Source organism: Lolium rigidum, chromosome 7, assembly GCF_022539505.1.
Source record: "Lolium rigidum isolate FL_2022 chromosome 7, APGP_CSIRO_Lrig_0.1, whole genome shotgun sequence".
NCBI lineage: Eukaryota > Viridiplantae > Streptophyta > Magnoliopsida > Poales > Poaceae > Lolium > Lolium rigidum.
Genome location: NC_061514.1, coordinates 22,895,572 through 22,917,416, shown reverse-complemented (window position 1 = coordinate 22,917,416; position 21,845 = coordinate 22,895,572). Strand labels below are relative to the sequence as shown.

The following is a 21,845-nucleotide window of genomic DNA, read 5'->3' as shown; positions in this document are numbered from 1 at the left end:
TACGAACCCCGTACACCAGCCCAGCCGTCTTTCACACGGACACGGTCCGATTTACTTATACGAGTAATGTTCGTGCGTTCGATCGATCGATCATGGTACAAAAATAAAATGATTTGTATGTATTAATTTTTTTAAGTATGTAACATTCATTTTCAATATTTTTCTAAAGTACGTCATGTTGTGAAATTTACGGTGAAAATTTTTCCGCCAATCGTACAAAATTATTTTGAACGTAAACTTTTTTCTCTGCGTACGTAAACATTTTACGATATTTCTTCGAACTATATCCATCCATCATTTTTTCCTAGCTTATCTAACAAAATGTGGTTGAGGGTGCGAATAGTGGATGGTCGTAGGGAGGCGTAGCCGGAGAAAGGTGCGGCCACGCGACTCGAAGGAGGCATGACTAGAGGAGCGCAGCCAGAGAAAGGTGCGGCCGGTAGGAGTGGAGCCGACACAGGAGGTGCGAGGTGCGGCCATAGAAGCTCAGACATATGGAGTCGCGAGCAAAGGGCGCGCATCTGAAGAGGAGTCACCGAAGGCCCTGTTGGTGGCGCGGGGGTAAGAAAGGGGAAGAAGGGCTAAGGGACTCGTTGTGGGGTTGAGAAAGAGAGCGACATATCAGACCGGTAGAAAAACATTTAAAAACTCGAAAAGGTCGCGTATAAAAAATTCGTGTTCTATGTAAACCAATATATTTCGCGTTCTATGTAAAAACAAAGATAAAGAAATGCCCCTAGTGTGCATTTTTAGCACCGAATTTTGTCGACGATCAACAACTTTGCGAGCACATAGTACGTCGAGATGTACGCAATATTTTTTATTGGAAATTTGTAACATTTAAAAATTCTTTTAAAACTTATCTAAGAAAGGAGTATATGCTCGTGAGTGGGGAAAAACACCTTGTATGACACAAACGCTTAACTTTGGGCCATAGGGGAAAAGGTTGTGAGATACGAGAGCATGTTTGGTTCCTACTCGTATGTTGCCATGCTGTTCCTTTTCAAGGACAATCGATCCGACGACCTAGCTGGCCGGACTGGGATTCTTTCTCCCGTTCGGCGGCCGCTCTATGTGCTGTTGCCAAGTGCCCGCCCGCCGGCCGGCTAGCCGGCAGACAACAGGAACCAAATCTCGCAAACAACAAGGCGGTGGAGTGGAACCCAGTCGTGCAGAAAAACAAGGTAAAGGTTCAAAGACCACCGACGGCATGGACTTGATTGGTCCTCCGACTCCCCAGGTCGCAAAACTATAGCGAAAGGTCGCCAATATCCATGGTGCTGGAGATGCGCCTCTAACTTGCTCCTCGTCCTACTACATGTCAACCACGTTCCTCCATGGTAGGGACGGAGGGCAACGTATGCTATCACTACCTCAACTTTGGTCGCTAGGAAAACGGATGGTGGGAAATGAGAGCATGTTTGGTTCACACTTGCATTTCACCGATTTTTCATAGTAGACTATCTGACCATGTCACTCCAAACAATATGGCAGAGAAATTGCTGCAAACAACTGAGCACATATGTTTTTTTCGGTTGCTCGCAAACATATAAGTTGTGGTAATCACACAAACATTAGCCTAGTAGGGCCGGTGCACCTGTGGGAAAGTTTGAATGAAAAAAAATACTACTACGACCATGGACCTAAGATGCTCCCAGTATGTATCCAAAATCAGGGAGGAACCTGAAGCTGGCTGGACAAACTACTAGGATTCTCAGAGCATGTTCCGGCGGCCGCTATATGCTGCCGCCAAATGCCCAAAGCGTCCATCCAGGATGCGCCTGCTGGCTTGTGCTCCAGACAACAAGAACCCGATCATGGAAAGAACAAGGCAGTGCAGCAGCCCAATCGTGCAACGAACAAGGCAGATTCAAAAAAAAAAAGTAAAAAATCCTGGCAGGCGCACCAACGGCATGGACTTGATTGGTCTTCAGGTCGCAAAACTATAGGGAAAGGTCACCACCATGATGGCTGTGGGCAGAGCACTCCAGCTAAAAGAAAATGGAAAGTTGGCGTAGACAATTGCGCTGAAACTTAACCGCCTCGGATCAGTCCGAGTACATTGTACACAACCCAGATAATAATATACTGACCCGGTGTTCCTTTTCACCCAGCAACTTTGTTACCACCACCCAAGAGAGCGGAGCAGAGCAGATGAATGTCGCTGCCACGCTTAACCAGGTGTTGAAACGAAAGCAGCAGTAACAATTAACTAAAAAAGTTACTACAGGTATCAAGAGGGTTTTAGGCGATGTGGCTTTGTACCATCGCAGGGGCCAATGCGCTACACCACGCAAGAGGCCGTTGATAAACCAGCCATGACGGGGATGTTGAGCACTTGATAGGGCAGCCACGAGATAGATTAACTCGAAAGGAGAGACGCAAAACGAACTCTCTCGGTGGGCCGACAAGAAAACAAATACCAAGAACTATGGGTGCTTGCTTAGACCAATGATCCGTCCAGGATTAGGTGACGGGAGCATGGAATCAAGTGGCACGAATCCGACAGGAGATGCTGAGCGGAAAGAATCCGCTGCCGAGTCATTTCGTATTAGTATATGGGCACCCACGGGAAAGTTTTTCTGGGCGGCAGACGCGCCCATCCACTTCCCCAGTGCTGACCCAGCAAACTTGACAAACTAATACACCATGGGGTCAGTCACGGGGAGGAGACTGCATGAAACTCATAAGTGTATAGGTCATTCAGACTTCAGACTTGAGGTCAATAAAACAGCTGGAGAAGCAATACATCAGGTTAGAGAAAAAAAAAACTATCTGAAGCAGTTCACAGAAAAAAATGAACTAGTTAAAAATTAGTAAAATGGATTCAACATTTAACAATCTTAGTTAGGCCAGAAACACACGGTAGCACAGCACATGGGGGCTACAGAAATCAATCCATTTCTCGGAACACACAGTGACGCAAGTGCTCACGAACAAAGCCGCTGATGATTGGTTAGCACTGCTTTATTTTGTTTTTGGCAAGGCATTAGTTAAACTGGAAACCAACGCTGTACCCTAAACAATGCATGAGACCAACACTACTGTTTTCTTTTAAGGTTTGCGCACCAAATCCTGTTTTAATCAATTAATGCAAGGCTGAGATCAACTGGAACAGTTCAGTTTCTAAATGACACTAGCAGAGTGCGGCTATGGTTCAAAGTCAAGCATGACACGCACAGATATATATACAACTGATAGAACATCGTGAGTGCAGCGACTTTCAAATGCTATGTGTTCCGTGTTTTTTAGACAGTTCATTAGTGCATATATAGTCCAGTGCTGATCTTGTCTGAAACATGGTGAGTCAATACTTAATTATCGAAGTACTCGTTGAGATAGAAGGAACATTTCCCTGCTACCCCAACCGCAACCAGTTTGTAAGCAATCAATTGACCAGCAAGCAAACAGTTTGTAAGCAATCAATTGACCAGCAAGCAAACAGTATACTACTACTAAAACAGGTTTGCAAGTAATTGACTAAGTACGCAAACAACAGACTACTACTAAAACAAGTTGCAAGAGAACTTGCCAATCACAACATTAGGTATTTAAATGACTCCGCTAAAATGTAAAACCTGTACAGAACGAACATACTGGTGTCCATTCATCTTACACAAACTAAAAGGGCTTCCTCAAACTGAACAAACATCAATCTGTTTTCTAATGAAGTAGGGGCATGCCACTGTTTATCAAAACTAAATACGAACATTCAGAAACAGAAAATGAGGGACAAACATGCACCTGAATATTGTAAACTGGTATTAGACTTCCGACCAACTAGCATTAGGTAGAAAGAAATTGCATAGCAACCATTAAATCAAACAGTTACAAAAGTCCCATTTGCATACCAACTTTTAAATAAGGCTAGTATGCCTAATGATGAACTGTCTAACATGTGAGAAGAGCAAACACCTAGATCTTATTTCAGAAGATTTGTATCACTTCGCATCCAGCAATACAACGCACATAATGAACCTGGATGAACCAAGATTTGCTAAAGAGCCAAGCTTACAAGAATATAGAGTATGCAACTTCAAATTTCTCTGACAAAGCATTAGTTAACTGGGCAACAATGGACTGGACGCAACTACAGATTTCTTTTAAGCTTTAGGCACCAAATCCAGTTTTGGTCATTAATGAATGGTTGAGATGAACCGGAAGATTCAGTTTCTAAGTAACATTAGCAGACTACAGCTTTGGTTCAAAGTCAAGCATGTCACACAAATAATATATACATATGGCTGGTCGTCGTTACTAAGATGGCAGCGACTTTGAAAGATTATGTGCTTACATCTGTTCCCATGCTTACATTTTTGTATACGTACAATAGAGTAGTGCTTACATAGTCCACTGTTGATTTGGTCTATACATTACTTAGTTATCAAAATATTAGAAATTAAAATTGACAAGACATATCCCTGCTACCCGACCAGCAAGCAAACAGCATACTACTCAAACAAGTTTTAAAAGAAATACCCATGCACACAAAAAGAGTGGACCAAAATTGGAAAACACGTCAACTATACTGCTCCACCTACGGACAGTTTGTACTCTTTATGTTCATTTGACCAACAAATAGACAGGTTGCACAAATATATGAATTTCACAAATTACTGTACCCAGAAGACATTAGAAACAATTGACTGGTGCTACGGAAGGGCAAACATTGTAATGTGCAGTTGACAAACAATTTAGCTTGAAAATGCAACGGCATGCTAACTTGTCACTAAGTATTCAAGTTACTCTACTAAAACGCAACATAGCAAGTGGTATAGATCTACATAATGGGCTGAATGAACATAGTAGCATTCGTATTAGCAGACTTCAAAACTTAACTAATATAGCTGGCTCACCGAAGTCATAGCACCAAATTTGATATTTCAAATCACCTAGTATTAGGTAGCAAGAAATTGCATAGCAGATGTAGATTAGAAGTAGCACAAGTTTCATTTGCATAGGGAAGGTAATAACAGGCTTCCATGCATGATGATGAACTACATGATAGTTTGAGAGATGTACATTATCAACGCCTAGCTTTAATTTCATGAGATTTTATCACTTCACGTCCAGCATGCGACTGTGTATAGTTTAAAAAAATGATGAACCAAGATTCACCAGAAGGACAAACTTACAAGTTACAAGTAAATGGTGGAATGATGGCTAATAAGTACAGTCTGACATGAATTTCGGTACATACATGTTGTAAATCTTAGAAATATGTGGTTCGCAATCCATGCAGTCCATGAGAAGACTTGCACGCTGCCTAAATTTTCCCGATCATTTGACAAGTTATGTATCAAATTAAAGTCTAATCAAGTTGCCAGGATCAAGCAACATGGGTAGTGAAATGGGGATCACAGAGCTCCAACGCCTCCAAGTACTACAGCAGCAGTAGTAGTTCGCACCATCAAAATTCAGAAATAAGATGGCATCACCGCAACTTCAGGAATGGTGGTGAGTTCTTTTATTTACATTGCAGTTCCAAGCAATCATTCGATGCACAGCATTAATACATCAGAGTACCATGAAAATGTTGCTAACTTAAGTAGAAAACAAGCGGACGAGTAACGAGCCAAACACATTAAATTTTGGTTCCTACAAACACGACAATTTAACAACTAAACATAGAAAGGGTCTACAGCATTTTAATGTCTCCACATGTATGTTTATTGTAAACATAGAAAGTTCATGTTGAGACATCTAACTCCCAGCTGCTATAACATTAAATTTTGGTTCCTACAAGCACGACAATTTAACAACTCAACATAGAAAGGGTCTAGAGCATTTTAATGTCTCCACATGTATGTTTATTGTAGGCACTTTACAAGTATGTTTTGAATTTATGTTGAGACATCTAACTCCCAGCTGCTATAACATAAATGCTTACTAGTCCATCAAAGTAGTTTGACCAGAGTTACCTACATCCTGTTAGTTTATATGTAGTGGTTCCGCAGTTCATGCATACACTAAAGTAGACTAGCTGCCTAAATTTTCCCAATCTTTTGATGAGTCACGTATCGAATGGAAATCTAATCAAATTGACCTAGATTCGACACAGGTAACGGAAAGAAGCTTATCAAGAAAGTTATTACTAGTTACAATTAGTACAAGAAAGAAAAAAAGTTTGTACGCATATGACAGAGTTTAGTATATCGAAATGTGTGTTTCCATATCATAAATGACGCACCGGTGATATAAACATGCAATATTTTGCTTAAATTAAACATCGTTGAATATACTACTACATGATAATAGTTCACACAGGGCGCTACAAGAGGTCAAAAGCTAATATGAGGGCAGAACAAATAACAATTATGAGGGCACAACAAACTTGTTTTTCATGTTCAGTTTGGGAAATAAGGCTTGTAATAGCAGGAGATACCAACCATGTATTCACTAGTAAATCACAATCCAAACTAGTTATAGAGAAATAATAAACTAAAATCTTGAGAAGCATCAACTCAAACTCTGAAACAAGAGCTGGTCAATATCTACAGGTACGGTTTGAACAGAATTTTCCATCGGGGCACTTTACAGGCAAGTTTTAATTTTTTGTTGGGGCGTCTACCTCCTGGCTCCTAGAACTCAAATGCGTGACTGCGACAGTGGCAACTCTAAGAAAGTAGTTTGACGACATTTACGTATATCGAGCTAGTATTAGTTTATAGTAGTAGTCCTGCAATCCATGCAGACAGCAAGGAGACTAGCTAACTCAACGTTCCTGGCCTATTGACGAGTCATCTGTCAAACGAAAGTCTAATCAAGTTGACCTAGATGCAACACCGGTAACCAAATACGGATCACAGATCACCAAGTAGGCAAAATAAATAGTCATTATGACCCCAGCAAATTCGTTTGTCAAGTTCAGTTTTGGAAACAAGTCAATAATGCTAACAATGGAAGGAGATACAGACCATGCACTAGTAAAGCAAACTCTGAGCTACCCATTGGAGGAACTCTATAGGTAAGTTCTTAATTTCTGTTGGGCATCTACCTCCAGGCTCCTATAACTCAAATGCATGGCTGCCACTGTTACAACACCATCGAAGTAGTTTGACAACAGTTACCGACATCCAGTTTAGTTCTTAATTTCTGTTGGGCATCTACCTCCTGGCTCCTACAACTCAAATGCATGACTGCCACTGTTACAGCACCATCGAAGTAGTTTGACAGCAGTTATCGACGTCCAGTTTAGTTCATATATAGTGATTCCGGCAATCCATGCAAACAGTAAGATAGCTACCTTTTTTTTTCTCAATCTTTTGATGAGTGGTGTATCAAATGAAAGTCTAACCAAGTTGACCTAGATGTGTGACACAGCTAACGAAAAGCAGGTCACAGAATAGCAAGTAGGCAAGTACTACATCAGTAGTAGTTAATATCATTCTAAATGTGCAAATAAAGACAGCATCACTAAGACACAGAAATGGTGGTAAATTCTTTTACTTACAGGTAGCTGGCAACAAATAACAAATTGCACGCAATTATCCGATGCACAACACTCGTACATCAGGGTACCAAGAAAATGTGGCCAAGTCACGAAAAAAAGCAGCAGACAAGTAACCACCTAAAAGCACTAAAGTTTGGTCACTATAAATGCCATATTCTAACATCTAAACATAGAAAGTTCTACAACATTTTAATTTATGAAACAAATAACCAATAGACCATTTCACATTCATAAAGTACAACAACCAGAAGCATTTCATCTGAGCTAGTCAAACGTAGCTGGTACATAGGAAAGTTTTGAACAATTATGCCCATCGTGCAGTAATATTTGATCTTAGGGCTGCACTAGCGCGTGACGGCAGTAAACACCTACACGTCAGCAGGATGTCTACGGCCAAGTAGTTAATCTGCTGCATGCATCATCAGAGGGCGCGCAGTGATGTCACACAGTACGACGTAAACATGAACGATTGCACGGGATAATTCTTGTTAAATATATGTTGGGGCATCTCCTAGCTCTCACAAGACATGAATGTCAACTGTTACAACTCAATCTAAGTAGTTTGACCAAAGTTACCTATGTCCAGATAGTTTATATGTTTCCGCAGTCCATGCGGATAGTAAGACTAGCTACCGACATTTTTCTCAATCTTTTGATGAGTCATGTATCAAATGGAGGTCTACTCCTTGACCTAGATGGGACACGGGTAACGAAATGAAGATCACAGAACACTAAGTAGGCAAGAATCACAGCAGAAGTAGTAGTTAATACCATTCTAAATCCACAAATAAAGACTGGGTCACTAATACGCAGAAGCACACAACATCAGAAATAGTTGTCAGTTTCTTTACTTACAAGTAGTTGGTGCCAACCTAACTACAATTCCAAGAAACCGTCCGATTCACAGAAATAATATAAGTTTGACTTACAAGTACTACCTCCATACCGGATTAATGGGCAATTACGCATTTCGAGTAATAAGTTTGACTACTAATTTGGTCAATAAAATATAAGATATACATCACAAAAATTATATTATTGGAACAACTTTTTGAAGACGAATCCGATGGTATAATTTTTATGGCATATATCTCATATTTTGTTGACCAAATTTGTAGTCAAACTTATTTCTCGAAATGCCTAATTGCCCATTAATCCGGTATGGAGGGAGTAGCTGGCAACAAATTAAAACCTACTGCAGTTCCAAGCAATCATCCGATGCATAGCACTAGTACATCAGGGTACCAAGAAAATGTAGCCAAATCACGTAAAAAAGCAGACCAGTAACCAGCTAAAAGCACTAACGTTTTGTTACTATGAATGCGACATTTTAACATCTAAACATAGAAAGTTCTACAGCAGTTTAATTTGTGAAAAAATTAACCAACAGGTCATTTCACATTCATACGTAGCTGAAACCAAAAAGCTGGACTAGCATCATCTCAAACTCTCAAAGAGCTGGTACATAGGAAAGTTTTGAACAGGTATACCCATTGAGGGCACTTTACAAGTAATATTTGAATTTAGGACTGCACTAGCGCGTGACGGCAGTAAACACCTACACGTCAGCAGGATGTCTACGGCCCAGTAGTTAATCTGCTGCATGCGTCATCAGAGGGCGCGCAGTGACGTCAAACAGTATGACGTAAACATGAACGATTGCGCGGGATAATTCTTGTTAAGTATATGTTGGGGCATCTCCTAGCTCTCACAGGGCATGAATGTCACTGTTACGACTCAATCGAAGTAGTTTGACCACAGTTACCTATGTCCAGATAGTTTATATGTATCCGCAGTCCATGCGGATAGTAAAAAGAGTAGCTACCGACATTTTTCTCAATCTTTTGATGAGTCATGTATCAAATGGAAGTCTACTCATGTTGACCTAGATGGGACACAGGTAACAAAATGCAGATCACAGAACACTAAGTAGGCAAGTATTACAGCAGAGTAATAGTTAATACCATTCTAAATCCAGAAATAAAGACTGGATCACTAATACGCAGAAGCACACAACTTCAGAAATAGTTGTCAGTTTTTTTACTTGCAAGTAGTTGGTAACAACCTAACTAAAATTCCAAGAAACCGTCCGGTTCACAGAACTAATATACCAGGGTACCATGCTAACGTGGCTAACTCAAAAAAGCAGACTAGTAACCAGCTAAAAGCAAACGTGGGCAACTCACATAAACAAACAAGCAGGCTAATATATAAGCAGGTAAAATCAACAAACGTTTGATTCCTATGAATGCATCATCTAGACATACAAAGGGTCTACAGGATTTTAATGTCTGAAACAACATTCCACATTCATAAAGTACAACAACAACAAGAACAATTGGAAGTATTTGATCAAGCTAAAAGAAGCAGTTTGAATGAAAGTAAAATGTTTGGCGATTCCTCTTGATGCAACAGGCAGGCAGACGTCGGAGATGAATGAGAAATGATAAGTTGAGCGTATATTGATTTAATAACGCACCGGCCAGTCTGTCTGTGTGGGATCCGTCTTTTCAAGGCATGGCTGTGAATCCTCCATCAAAGACAAAGCCGCGGTAGACGCCGTCGCCATATCCAGGAACGCCGTCGACCCAGTCCCATTTGCCGCCGCTGGTCCCTACGTCGTCCTCCTCCCACATAGCCAGCTTGCCGCGAACGCGCTTCCCAGCAAACCATACCTTGCCATCACCGCCAAACACCTTGACCTTGTTGTTGCCGCCGGCAGCGGGTGCGGGCATGGCGCTTCCCTGCGCAGCAGCAGCCTCGCAGAGGCCAGTGAAGCAGCGATACATATTGGGTGGCATGCGGCCCGCCTCGTCCCACTCCATGGTGGCGAGATCTAGGCGGAGGATTAGCACGGTGGAGCAGGGTGCGTCTATGGCGAAGGATGACCTGAGGCCGCCGATCATTAGGACGCGGCGGCCGCCCGCGCCGGCGAGCAGGCGGGGGCGCTTGAGGATCTCGAAGACGTCGCCCCAGGCGGCGCGCTCGACGGGCGCCCAGCCGCCGGTGAGCGCGGCGAGCGGGCAGGAGTAGAGCTTCCACTGGCTGCGCCAGGGGGTGCCGACGTCGCAGAGCGCGAAGACGGCGCGCGCGCCCGCGGCCAGGATGGGGCTCCGCGGTTTGGAGGGCAGCGAGAGCGGGTGCTTCATCCATTTGGCAGATCCCGAAGACGGGGTGTAGGAGAGCGCGGCGAGCTCGGTGAGGACGAGGACAACGCCGCCTGGTCCGGCGAGGACGGTGCCGTGGCGCGCCCAGGCGGATCCGAGCGTGGGCAGGAGGCGGTAGGTGCCTGCGAAGGGGTTGCAGACGGCGAGCGCCTTGGGCGGGTGCGCGGAGGAGGAGGTGGGGGCGGAGGTGGTGGAGGGGGAGGGGGAGGGTAGAGCGGGGGTGGAGGTGGAGGTGGAGTTGGAGTTGTCGATCCAGAGGTAGAGGAGTGAGCCGGATGAGGCGACGGGGGAGAAGGAGTGGTGGGGGAGGAAGGATGTGAAGGGTAGGCGGAGCCAGCAGCGGCGGTGGGGGTCGAAGGCGTGGAGGCAGCCCCCACCGTCGGGTCGCGGGTGGCGGAGCAGGAGGAGGCGGAGCGAGGGTAGGAGGGCGAGGAAGGGGTCGTTGAGGGTGTCGCGGAAGAGGCGCGAGACGGGGCGGCAGACGACGGCGTCACGGAGAGGGAGGCGGAGGAGGACGTTGTTGAGCGCGTCGGGCGGGAGGTGGTGGATGGGCGGCGGCGGGGCCAGGTCGTCGTCGGAGGCGGGCATGGCGAGGGCGAGGGCGAGGGGAGGGCTTGGGGATGGGGGAGAATCCGAATGGAGACGAGTGTGGTGGAAATGGAAATGGAAAAGCAGGAGGAGGGCGTTGACGTCATTTCAGCCGGCGTGGAATTAATAGTACATTGCGAATACCGTGTGCTCACCTACCGTGTCTTGTCTCCATGCAAGTGGGACCAAATAGCCCCAGCGTACAATGGCTTCCTGTCAGTGAGAGCGAACGGCTACAAGATGTGGTGTGCTGTGCGCCAAAGGAGGATGACACGTGGGTCCTCGCACTGTGGGGTCATCGGTGGGGTAGGTGCGCAGTCGAGTGATTAGCAGGCGGTGGGGTAGGTGTCAAATGGGATGCCGCCTACAGTGTCAAATGGGATCTCCTACCTAAATTACATTTATAGTGTACTAGCGCAATGCCCGCGTGTTGCCGCGAAAAAGAAAAAAATTACCGACTTCAAAATATAAAATAAAAATTGTACACTAATCGGAGAGTGCTAATTGGAAACCACTAAAACTGCAGAGGCAAGAACTTTGCTTGTACCATGGTCATATGGTAAATTCAGATAAAAATGCTAGATATATCCTAAATAATAGTGTTAATTCATGCGTGCTCAAACATGATTCAAATGCACATACTAATTAAATTCATGCACATTGCTGCAGATGATAACTGAAAGATCAACTTGTTATCATGTATTGTGGTCATGGATTAAACTTAGAGAAGCAAAACAGAGCAGTACAGATATATATACTCACAACGACCCAGGTCAATCTCTCTTTATGCAATTTGTTAGATGTTCCTACCGCACCATAGATCCAGAAATACTACTGATTGACCTTTAACATAGCAGTTACCAGTCAACAAAACAACAACAAATTGCTCTTGGTGTGTCTATTTGCACTAATTATCTCTCGCATTTGCAGCAGCAAAGCACACGTCTAAGCAAGCAAAACAGCTGCAGAAAAAAGTATCTCTCTAGTTGCAAAATAGCAACACAAGAAAAAGCAGCAGTGAATATGCAATCTCTTCTCGGCGCATCCCCTCCACTCCATCTCTAGGCCCCTACTCCGCCTCCCTGCATGACCATGTTGTTCCCCCTATCTCTCTCAAGTCCATCGGCAGCCTTCTGAAAGATCGAGATGTCGCCTAGAGGGGGCGTGAATAGGCAATTAAAAAACTCTTACGGATTTGTCTTGTAAGAATGCGGAATTAAACTAACTTTAGTCTACCAGCACAAACCCTAAATATGCTAAGCTCAACTAAGTGTAACAATAGCAACTAGAGCTAAGCAAGATAGGCACAAGATATATGTAGCACAAGTGATAGCAAGATATATGTACTTCAAGCACGATGGGTATCACAAGGAAAGAGAGCTCGGGCATAGAAATAACCGAGGCACGCGGAGACGAGGATGTATTCCCGTGTTCCCTTCCTTTGCAAGAAGGTACGTCACGTTTGGAGGAGTGGAGGTCCCACGAAGGATTCCCCGCGCCACGAAGGCTCACCCTATTCTCCGAACCACACCCACAAAGGATAATGGCCTTTTCCTTATGGTTAGCTTTTTCTCCGCTCCGGAGATGGCAAGCTCCACAACCACTTCACAAGCTCCACGAAGGAGAAGCCCGGGCCTCTTCGCAATGTTCTTGAAGAGATCACCGGAGCACCAACCGCCAAGCCAACTAGGAGGTTTCCCTCCAAGAGTAACAAGCTCACGGTCTCTCACTCGAACTAATCGTGGTGGAGAGCTCAACACTATGCAATGATGCAAAGCAAGAACACTAGAGGTGTTCAAGTCCTTCACTCTCAAATCCCACCCAAGCAACAAATGCTAAGACGAGATTGGAGATGAAGAACAATGGGGAAAGTCAACAAAAGACTCCAAGATCTAGATCCCAAGAGTTTCCCTCACTTAGAGGAGAAATGGATTGGTGGAAGTGTAGATCTAGATCTCCTCTCTTAGATCCCTCAAGAATAAGCAAGAATCATGGGGGGACAAGAGAGAGAGAGAGCAAGTTCTTCAAAGGCAACAATGGAGGAGAGAGAATGGGAAGAACTAACTTGCTCAAGGTGGAAGAAAGGTCTATTTATAGCTAGGGAGCAAATAAAACCGTTGGGGGGAAAAAGACAAAAAGACTGCAGGAAAAACGGGCCAGAAAATCGCCCTAGCCGGCCTGGCAGCCGGCTGACCGGAAAAACTGCTGAGGAGGCCAGCCAGGCGTCCGGTCGGGCCGGCCCACCGACCGGACGGGGCGGCGAGCGCGCACGGCGGCAGATAGGCCAGGTGGCGCGCGGGCGCGAGGGCTGCGCAGGCCGTGTGGGCCGCGCGGGGTGGAGGCGGCCCATGGAGGCGTCAGGCCAGGCCGGGGGCAGCGCCGGGCAGGCCGGTCACGGACCGGGCCAGCCGCCGGTCGTGGGCCAAAAGGCCACTGGAGGCGGCCCGGATGGCACCAGCGTCGGACCCGGTCGCGGACCGGGTGGGCCGGTGGTTGGGCCGGTCGGCCAGCTGGCCCCTCCCCTTTTTCTTTTTCTTCTTTTTCTCCTTTTTCCTTTTTCTTTAATAACTAATGCTCCCGAACTCCGATTCGCATGAAACCAATTTTGTTGGAAAGATAACGACGAATAGAATCCCAACAAAAACTAGAAATATGGAGACTCCTCATAGAACATTTTAGATGATTTTAGAGAGGGAGTCTCCCACCATCAAGAAACGGTGAAGACGTCCAAACTTGAAAACGCAATAGAAGATGCATGCGGATTCCGTTTTCGTGAACTTGGGCTTGTTGTAAAGCTAGCAACAAGCTCAAGAACCTCACAGAGAGAAATACCAAGAAAAAATAAGGATACGCAAAGTATGCAAAGGATTGAGCTCCCTAAGATGATGTGATCAAGTTACCCAACCGAAAGCCCCTCTTGATAGTGCGGCCCTATAATCCGGTCTCCCAACAACCACCTTGAGACCGGTAAAAGGAAAACCTAGCAAGGTCATACCTTTGCCTTGCGCATCCCGCTTGATCTTGATGATAGCTCTTCACGCTCCACTCAAGCCGGAATGCCTCACTTGATCATCGTCGCTTCGTGTAGACTCACAAATGCTCCCGCATACACCATGATGGGAAAGCTCTATTGATGCACATCTTCACATGTCCATTATCACCAAATGGACTGCAAGCTTCAAGCATGTGATTCACTTGAGATGCTCATCTTGAACTTGCCCGACTCAACCTTGTATCTTCTCATACTCTATCATACTATCTTGAGATGTATATAAAGAATTCTTCACTTGGAATCAAGCTCTCAAGATCTTGATCATCCATTGCTTATCACATAAGATAGAGTATGGCTAATATTGAGTTCCACATAAGAACTCCATCTTCATTTCTTCTTCTTGATCATATCACATATATATCTTCAAATCGATGATCTTGATGCCAATACACAAGGTGTATCTTTATCTTCATGGCATCCATACTTGAATCCAACACATGGAATACAAGTAGTACCTATGGAATATTCGTTCATATAAACTCAATGAAAACATTAGTCCATAGGGATTGTCATTGATTACCAAAACCACACATAGGGGCAATATACCCTTACACCTTCCCTCCCCATCCTATAATTAGGCCCGATGTTGTGATGCCTGATGCTGGTCAAAGTAGCGGCGGCGAGCGACAACAACACCTTGTTCTGTTCTAGTTTTCTAGATATGCGGCCCAAGTACATAGATGTTAATTCTGATACATACTTTATGCCATTAGGGTATGATGTTGTTGCAGAGGTTGAGTGTAATTGGTATCTTCGCGGTATTAATATATGCTCTTTATCAGAAAAATATTATGCATGTGGCATAATTCTAATACATATATACATATATGTATGGATACCTCCACCTGGTTTCCTCCGCATCTTGAACCGAAACAAAGGCAATTCTCGATCATGTATTGTGCTCCTGCTTTAGCAGCAGCTAGATTGTGGCCTAGTTAGCTCTCTTCTAGTCTTGTGCCACGCCCAGCTTATCTACATGTATATTAGCTTAGATGATAGGTGAATAGTTAAAGACTCCATGAGTGCCTCTGTAGGTAGTATCAGTCGCTGCACGATTCTAAATCCTGCCAGCACACCCACCATGCCCCTCTCTTATGTTTAAAATAGTCGGCTACAGGATATAGCCGCGGCCTCCCAAAACAGCTATAGCCTGGCTATAGCCGGCTATTTAAGGACTTTGACACCTTTTAGCGGGCTAATGCAGTTAGCCGCACCGTGCGGGAAAGGCTATAGCAGGCTATAGCCGGCTATTTTAAACCATGCTCTTATGGCTTCCTCTGATGCCACTATATATGCCTTTGTCCCCACAGCTTCTTCAGCCACGACTGCTTCTCTTACCATCGGGACCATGGCAGCGAGCTCTCTCCCTTCCGTCGGCATCGCCGCCGGTCTTCAACCAGTTCAGCATCACCAATCACGTCTCCACAATGCAGACAAGCACATCAACGATGTATGGACCTGATACGTCCCAAACGTATCTATAATTTCTTATGTTCCATGCTACTTTTATGATGATACTCACATGTTTTATACACATTATATGTCATTATTATGCATTTTCCGGCACTAACCTATTGACGAGATGCCGAAGAGCCGATTCTTTGTTTCTGTCGTTTTTGGTTTCAGAAATCCTACAAAGGAAATATTCTCGGAATTGGACGAAATCAACGCCCAGGGTCTTATTTTTTCACGAAGCTTCCAGAAGACCGAAAGGATTACGAAGTGGGGCGACGAGGCGACGCCACACTAGGGCGGCGCGGCCCAGGCCCTAGCCGCGCGGCCCTGTTGTGTGGGTCCCTCGTGATGCCCCCGACTCTGCCCTTCCGCCTACTTAAAGCCTTCGTCGCGAATACCCCAGTACCGAGAGCCACGATACGGAAAACCTTCCAGAGATGCCGCCGCCGCCAATCCCATCTCGGGGATTCAGGAGATCGCCTCCGGCACCCTGCCGGAGAGGGAATCATCTCCCGGAGGACTCTTCATCGCCATGATCGCCTCCGGATCGATGTGTGAGTAGTTCACCCCCGGACTATGGGTCCATAGCGAGTAGTTAGATGGTTGTCTTCTCCTCATTGTGCTATCATGTTAGATCTTGTGAGCTGCCTATCATGATCAAGATCATCTATCCGTAATGCTACATGTTGTGTTTGTTGGGATCCGATGAATATTGAATACTATGTCAAGTTGATTATCAATCTATCATATATGTTGTTTATGTTCTTGCATGCTCTCCGTTGCTAGTAGAGGCTCTGGCCAAGTTGATACTTGTGACTCCAAGAGGGAGTATTTATGCTCGATAGTGGGTTCATGCCTCCATTGAATCTGGGACAGTGACAGAAAGTTCTAAGGTTGTGGATGTGTGATGCGTGTAGTTGACACGTGATAACCCACAAGTATAGGGGATCGCAACAGTCTTCGAGGGAAGTAAAACCCAAATTTATTGATTCGACACAAGGGGAGGTAAAGAATACTTATAAGCCTTAACAACTGAGTTGTCAATTCAGCTGCACCTGGAAAAGCACTAGTAACAGGGGTGATGTGAAAGTAGCAGTAATATGAGAGCAGTAGTAATAGTAACACAGCAGCAGTAATAGTAATATGAGAGCAATGGCACCAGTAAATAGTTGATACTACTTCCAATGACATGTAGAACGAGTATATGATGATGAAAGATGGACCGGGGTTCCCAGCTATCTACACTAGTGGTAACTCTCCAATAACAAGTGCTGGGTGAACAAATTACAGTTGGGCAATTGATAGGATTGAAATAACATTAAGACAGAACATCAAGATCATTAATCATGTAGGCATGTTTTCCATATATAGTCATACGTGCTCGCAATGAGAAACTTGTACAACATCTTTTGTCCTACCAGCCGGTGGCAGTAGGGCCTCTAGGGAATCTATTGGAAATTAAGGCACTCCTTTTAATAGAGCACCGGAGCAAAGCATTAACACTCCGTGAAAACATGTGATCCTCATATCTAAGCCTTTCCCTCCAGTTGTCCCAATTTCTGTCACCTTGGGGCCTTTGGTTCCGGACATAGACATGTGCATACAACTTGTAGATACAATCTAAGCAATAAGTATAGAGCTTAAATCTAAGATCATGCCACTCGGGCCCTAGTGACAAGCATTAAACACAACAAGATTGCAGCAACAATAACTTCATAAACTTTGTAGATAGACAATCATAATGTAACAATCCATCGGATCCCGACAAACACAACACCGATTACATCGATGAATCTCAATCATGTAAGGCAGCTCATGAGATCATTGTATTGAAGTACATGGGGGAGAGAATACCAACTAGCTACGGCTAGAACCCGTAGTCCATGGGGGAACTACTCACGGAGCATGATGGAGGCGGTGGCGTTGATGGAGATGGCTTCCGGGGGCACTTCCCCGTCCCGGCAGGGTGCCGGAACAGAGACTTCTGTCCCCCGAAACGGAGTTTCGCGATGGTGGCGGCGCCCCTGGAGTCTTTCTGGAGTTTCGTCCATTGGTATCGCGTTTTTAGGTCTCCAGGGCTTAAATAGGCGAAGAGTCGGAGTCGGAGGGGCCACGGGGCCACCTCACACTAGGGCGGCGCGCCCTCCTCGGGCCGCGCCGGCCACACGTGTGGGGCCCCGTTGACGTCGAAACCCCCGGCGGGCGGCGAGACGGGCAACACCGTAGAGCCGGGAACAACTAGGGCTGCGGCTGGCCCCGGCCCCTCGCAGCGACGGCCCGCAAAGCCTCCTCGGTCGCACGCGCCGATGCCAACCGCAAGGGCGTGCCACCCGACCTATACCTGGTCGTGAAGGTGTGGATGATGCCTCGCTTAGTTCCCGCAGGGCACACACGTAAACATTAAATACGAGCCTCGATCGGCTCTCGAGTTATCTCGTGAATCGGCTCAAAGAGCCGATCCACCCATGATTCAGACGAGGTGTCCGAATATATGGTGGTCCCGCTTGATCAAGATAAAGCTGATTAGATCTACGACGATTTAGGGTTTTCACCGCATAATCGGATCATCCTACTCACGATTGGGCCTCGCGCTCGCGCACGGTGACCGTAAGCCGATCCTAGACAGGCCTAAAAACCAACACGAGGTTGATCCCCGGAACATCCTTTCTAGGGCTAGCAAACGCCACCCTACACGCCGCTGGATCCTCCAACCCTTTGTAAGGCCTAACTATTGCGGATGTTAAACTAATCCTTGATGAAACAAGGAGCAACCGTAACGGATCAGATCTACTAAACTATGATCAAGCGGGTGCCGCCGCCTACACCTAAGATAGGTGTAGGGCGGCTAGACATGCAAGGGTTGCACTACGAAAGCATGTAACATGAAGAACAATGCTAACCCTAACATGTCTAAGATAGCTACGTTGCTCGCCATCAAAAAGGCTTCGCATACGAGCAACGCATGAACAACGTGGGCAAGCTAGTGCTGCCTAGATCGCAAGATGCGATCTAGGCAGCATGGTGCTTACCGGTAGAAACCCTCGAGACGAAGGAGTTGGCGATGCGCCGAGATTTGTTTGTGGTTGAACGTTGGTTGTTGTTTATTCCATAAACCCTAGATACATATTTATAGTCCAGACGGACTTTCTAATGTGGGCGTGCACCAAACCGTGCACGAGTAAGATTCTAACTTCTAAACTAAGATGCGATCTAATATGTTACAGATACATGGGCAAACAAGCCCAACTTGGTATAAAAGGCCGATTCACGTATTCCTTCTATATATATTTCTTCAAGTCCATCTTGATCACGGCCCACCTCTGACTCGGTCAAATTCTGGTGATAACACATGCCCCCCTGGTTTTGGAAATGACATTTCCAAAATCATTATGCTCTTCTTTCATCGGGTCATGTCGTGGCAGAACCGTTGCAGTATCCGTCATCATGATGCCCTGCCTTCTCAACTTCTCCGCGTGACCTGGCAGTTTTTTTTTAGGCACCACTTCCTCGGAAACTGCTGTGGCATTAAACTTCCACTATATCCCTTTTTATTTAACCGCTCCGCACAGTTTGTTCCTGCATCTTCTTCGCGTTAGCGCCCCAAAAGCCGTCCTGCGCCACCATGTCCTCTTCCTCCTCTGCTTCATCGGATCTTTCCACCCAGTCCTCTTCGTCTCGTGCGCCGACGCCGGAGCCGAACCCGGCGGAAGTCCACGCGGCCAACATCCCCGCGCCATTGAGGCCGGGGAGGAGTCTAGCCATGACTTCTCCCTCTGGTCGGAGGACGACAAATCCTCGACGGACGGGGAGAGTGACCTCCGCTTCCTCGCCGACGGGGAATCGGAAGAGGAGAGCGATGACGATCGCTTCTCCTGGGACGACTTCACCTCCTCCGAGGAGGTGAAGGAGGAGGAGGACGACGACGACGACGATAGCTCCCCCGACGAGCCGCCGGCCAAGCGCCACTGCCCCTGGCCGGGAAATCCGAGTGACTTCGACGGCCGACGACGACGACGACGAGGAAGATGAGGACAATGAAGGTCCCGCCGGCGGCCGCCGGAGCGAGCGATGACGAGCCGGCCGGAGCAGCGACCGACACCGGCGATGACGGCGACGATGAGGGTAGCGACGGCCCGTGAGATAGGACATCTAGCATAGGACCGCGTAGCAGTAGATGGGGCCATGTATCCCCTAGTACCTCCTTTTGAGGGCCATCAGCTCCTTATGTAAGAAATCTATCGATGAAGAACTTTCCCCAATCTGATTTTGCCGATTCCTTTTAGCTTATCTTAGCCGATTTCCTCTGATCTTGCCGATTTGCCCCCTTTGCCAATGCGTAACGAGCCGATAGCAACGCATCGGTCCTTCGACATTTACCCTTCCGTTCTTCGACTGATGATTCGCTTTCCGGTGGATACTCGTGGGATTTCCGGGAGAGCCCTTAAATTTCTCCCATCGGTTTCGGCGATCCTCTTCGACGAGCGCTCATCATTTTGTGAAGAAGGTCGCAACGAAGATCAGCCGATGGTACCCCAATCAGCTCCTCAACGAGCATCTACCAGGCCTGTCTGCCCCCGAGTCTCGCCCAAGGCAAAACGAGAGACGAGGATACGTGGATTAGCCGTATGGACCTGGGCTTGATTATGTCTGAGGGAGCTCTTTATGCAGAACCAGCCGTTTTGAACATAAATCGGCTTCAAGGTGAGCTGCCCCCCGAGCTTCTTCAGTTCTTCCTGCACCTTGCCGGCTAGATCGGCTCCTTTCCTTTGGTGGATCTCATGCAATTCATCCTCGACCCGATCTGCACGTCCAGGCTGCTCTTGGCATTGTTCTTGAAGAGAGGATCTGAGCCCTTAAACTACTCCATTGAGGAGTTCTTCCATTAAAATCTCCCTTCGTGCTCCATCGACCCTCTGATCGTAACGAGTTATTCCTCTTGAGTCGATGGCCATGCATCGGCTTTTATATCCTTAAGTCGATGTCTCGTCGCATCGGCCGTGCTAAAAATTTCCGAATTTTCCGAATTTTTTACGGCCGACTTGTGCATCGGCCCCCATACTTTAATACTCATTACCAAAGAATGAGGTACTTCACCTGCATATCCTCGTGTTTTATCTACCCGGGTGCCCCCGGAGCCGATTCCTGTCAAGAGAATTGATGGTATCGGCTCGATTGGATAACATGTCGAACCCAGGCAGAACGGTTGGTGAGGATAATTTTGGCCGATTGCTGGAATCGGCCTCCACGTTTGCTTGCTCGGCGAAGGTTTTGTAATGTCCCTTCATAAATTTTTGGGGCCGATCACAAGGACCAGCCTCGCCACGTTTGCTCATTGACGTGCTCTTGCTACTCGTTCAGGCCGGTAGATAAAACCAGCCCAATCTCTGACTTTATCATGTTGGTGCACTTGCTGTCGCCCACCTTGAGTGCATCGTGTAATCGTGGAGCGCTAAGCTTTGTCGGAAGAACGAGCACCATGTTTGTGCCAGCCGATGTTTCATCATCGGCTTTCCTTTGCTTGGGGCGCCACTCCATTTCCCGTGGACGACCCTCTTCATCCAGGGTTCGCTGAACCTTCGCGGCCGGATCGGGCCTTGCCTTCCTCAATGTATGCAAGTATAACCTCTCGGCTTCTTCCGAGGCCGCGCAATCGTTGAACCCTGCGTTTCGGGAACGGCTGAGTCCATCGGGGCACCACCTTGGCCGGTGATACCTGTCTTCTTCTTCTCCCTCGTCTTACGAATCTTCGAGATCTTTCAACCGAGGGACTCAGCTCGTTTGCTCCGTGGCGGGAGAGGTCCCAAGCGCTCGAACACGGACACGTTGGCTGCCTCCTTCTTCTTCCGGTTGCATTACGGGCAATTGCCGATTGTTGGCAATCGGCTCATTCCTGAATCCCGGCGGTGCTCGAAGAAGGGACAATCCCGAGTGCTCTGTCCTCGTCGTCTTGCTCCCTTGCCTTTTCCTTGGCACAACGCTCGTGCTCCTCCTCATCGTGATTATGCCGACGATGTCTTCCGGCTTCTCTAGCCGGACGATCTCTTTCATCATCATTGCTTCGGACCGTCGGCGTTGGTCGTACCGACTCACATACTTGTTGAGGAGGTGATCGGAGAGAGGTCGGCCGATA

General features: G+C 46.5%; 1 protein-coding gene across 1 annotated transcript; it reads right to left on the bottom strand.

Annotated features, from left to right (window-relative positions):
- Positions 1–9,640: 9,640 nt before the first annotated feature.
- Positions 9,641–11,244, bottom strand: LOC124677777 (SKP1-interacting partner 15-like). Its single transcript, XM_047213737.1, has one exon. The coding sequence runs from the start codon at positions 11,206–11,208 to the stop codon at positions 9,964–9,966; it is 1,245 nt and encodes a 414-aa protein (XP_047069693.1). The 5' UTR covers positions 11,209–11,244; the 3' UTR covers positions 9,641–9,963.
- Positions 11,245–21,845: the final 10,601 nt, after the last annotated feature.

What these genes read in the sequence shown, in the direction of transcription:
- LOC124677777 (XM_047213737.1), bottom strand. Translation starts at nt 11,208, where the DNA reads ATGCCCGCCTCCGACGACGACCTGGCCCCGCCGCCGCCCATCCACCAC.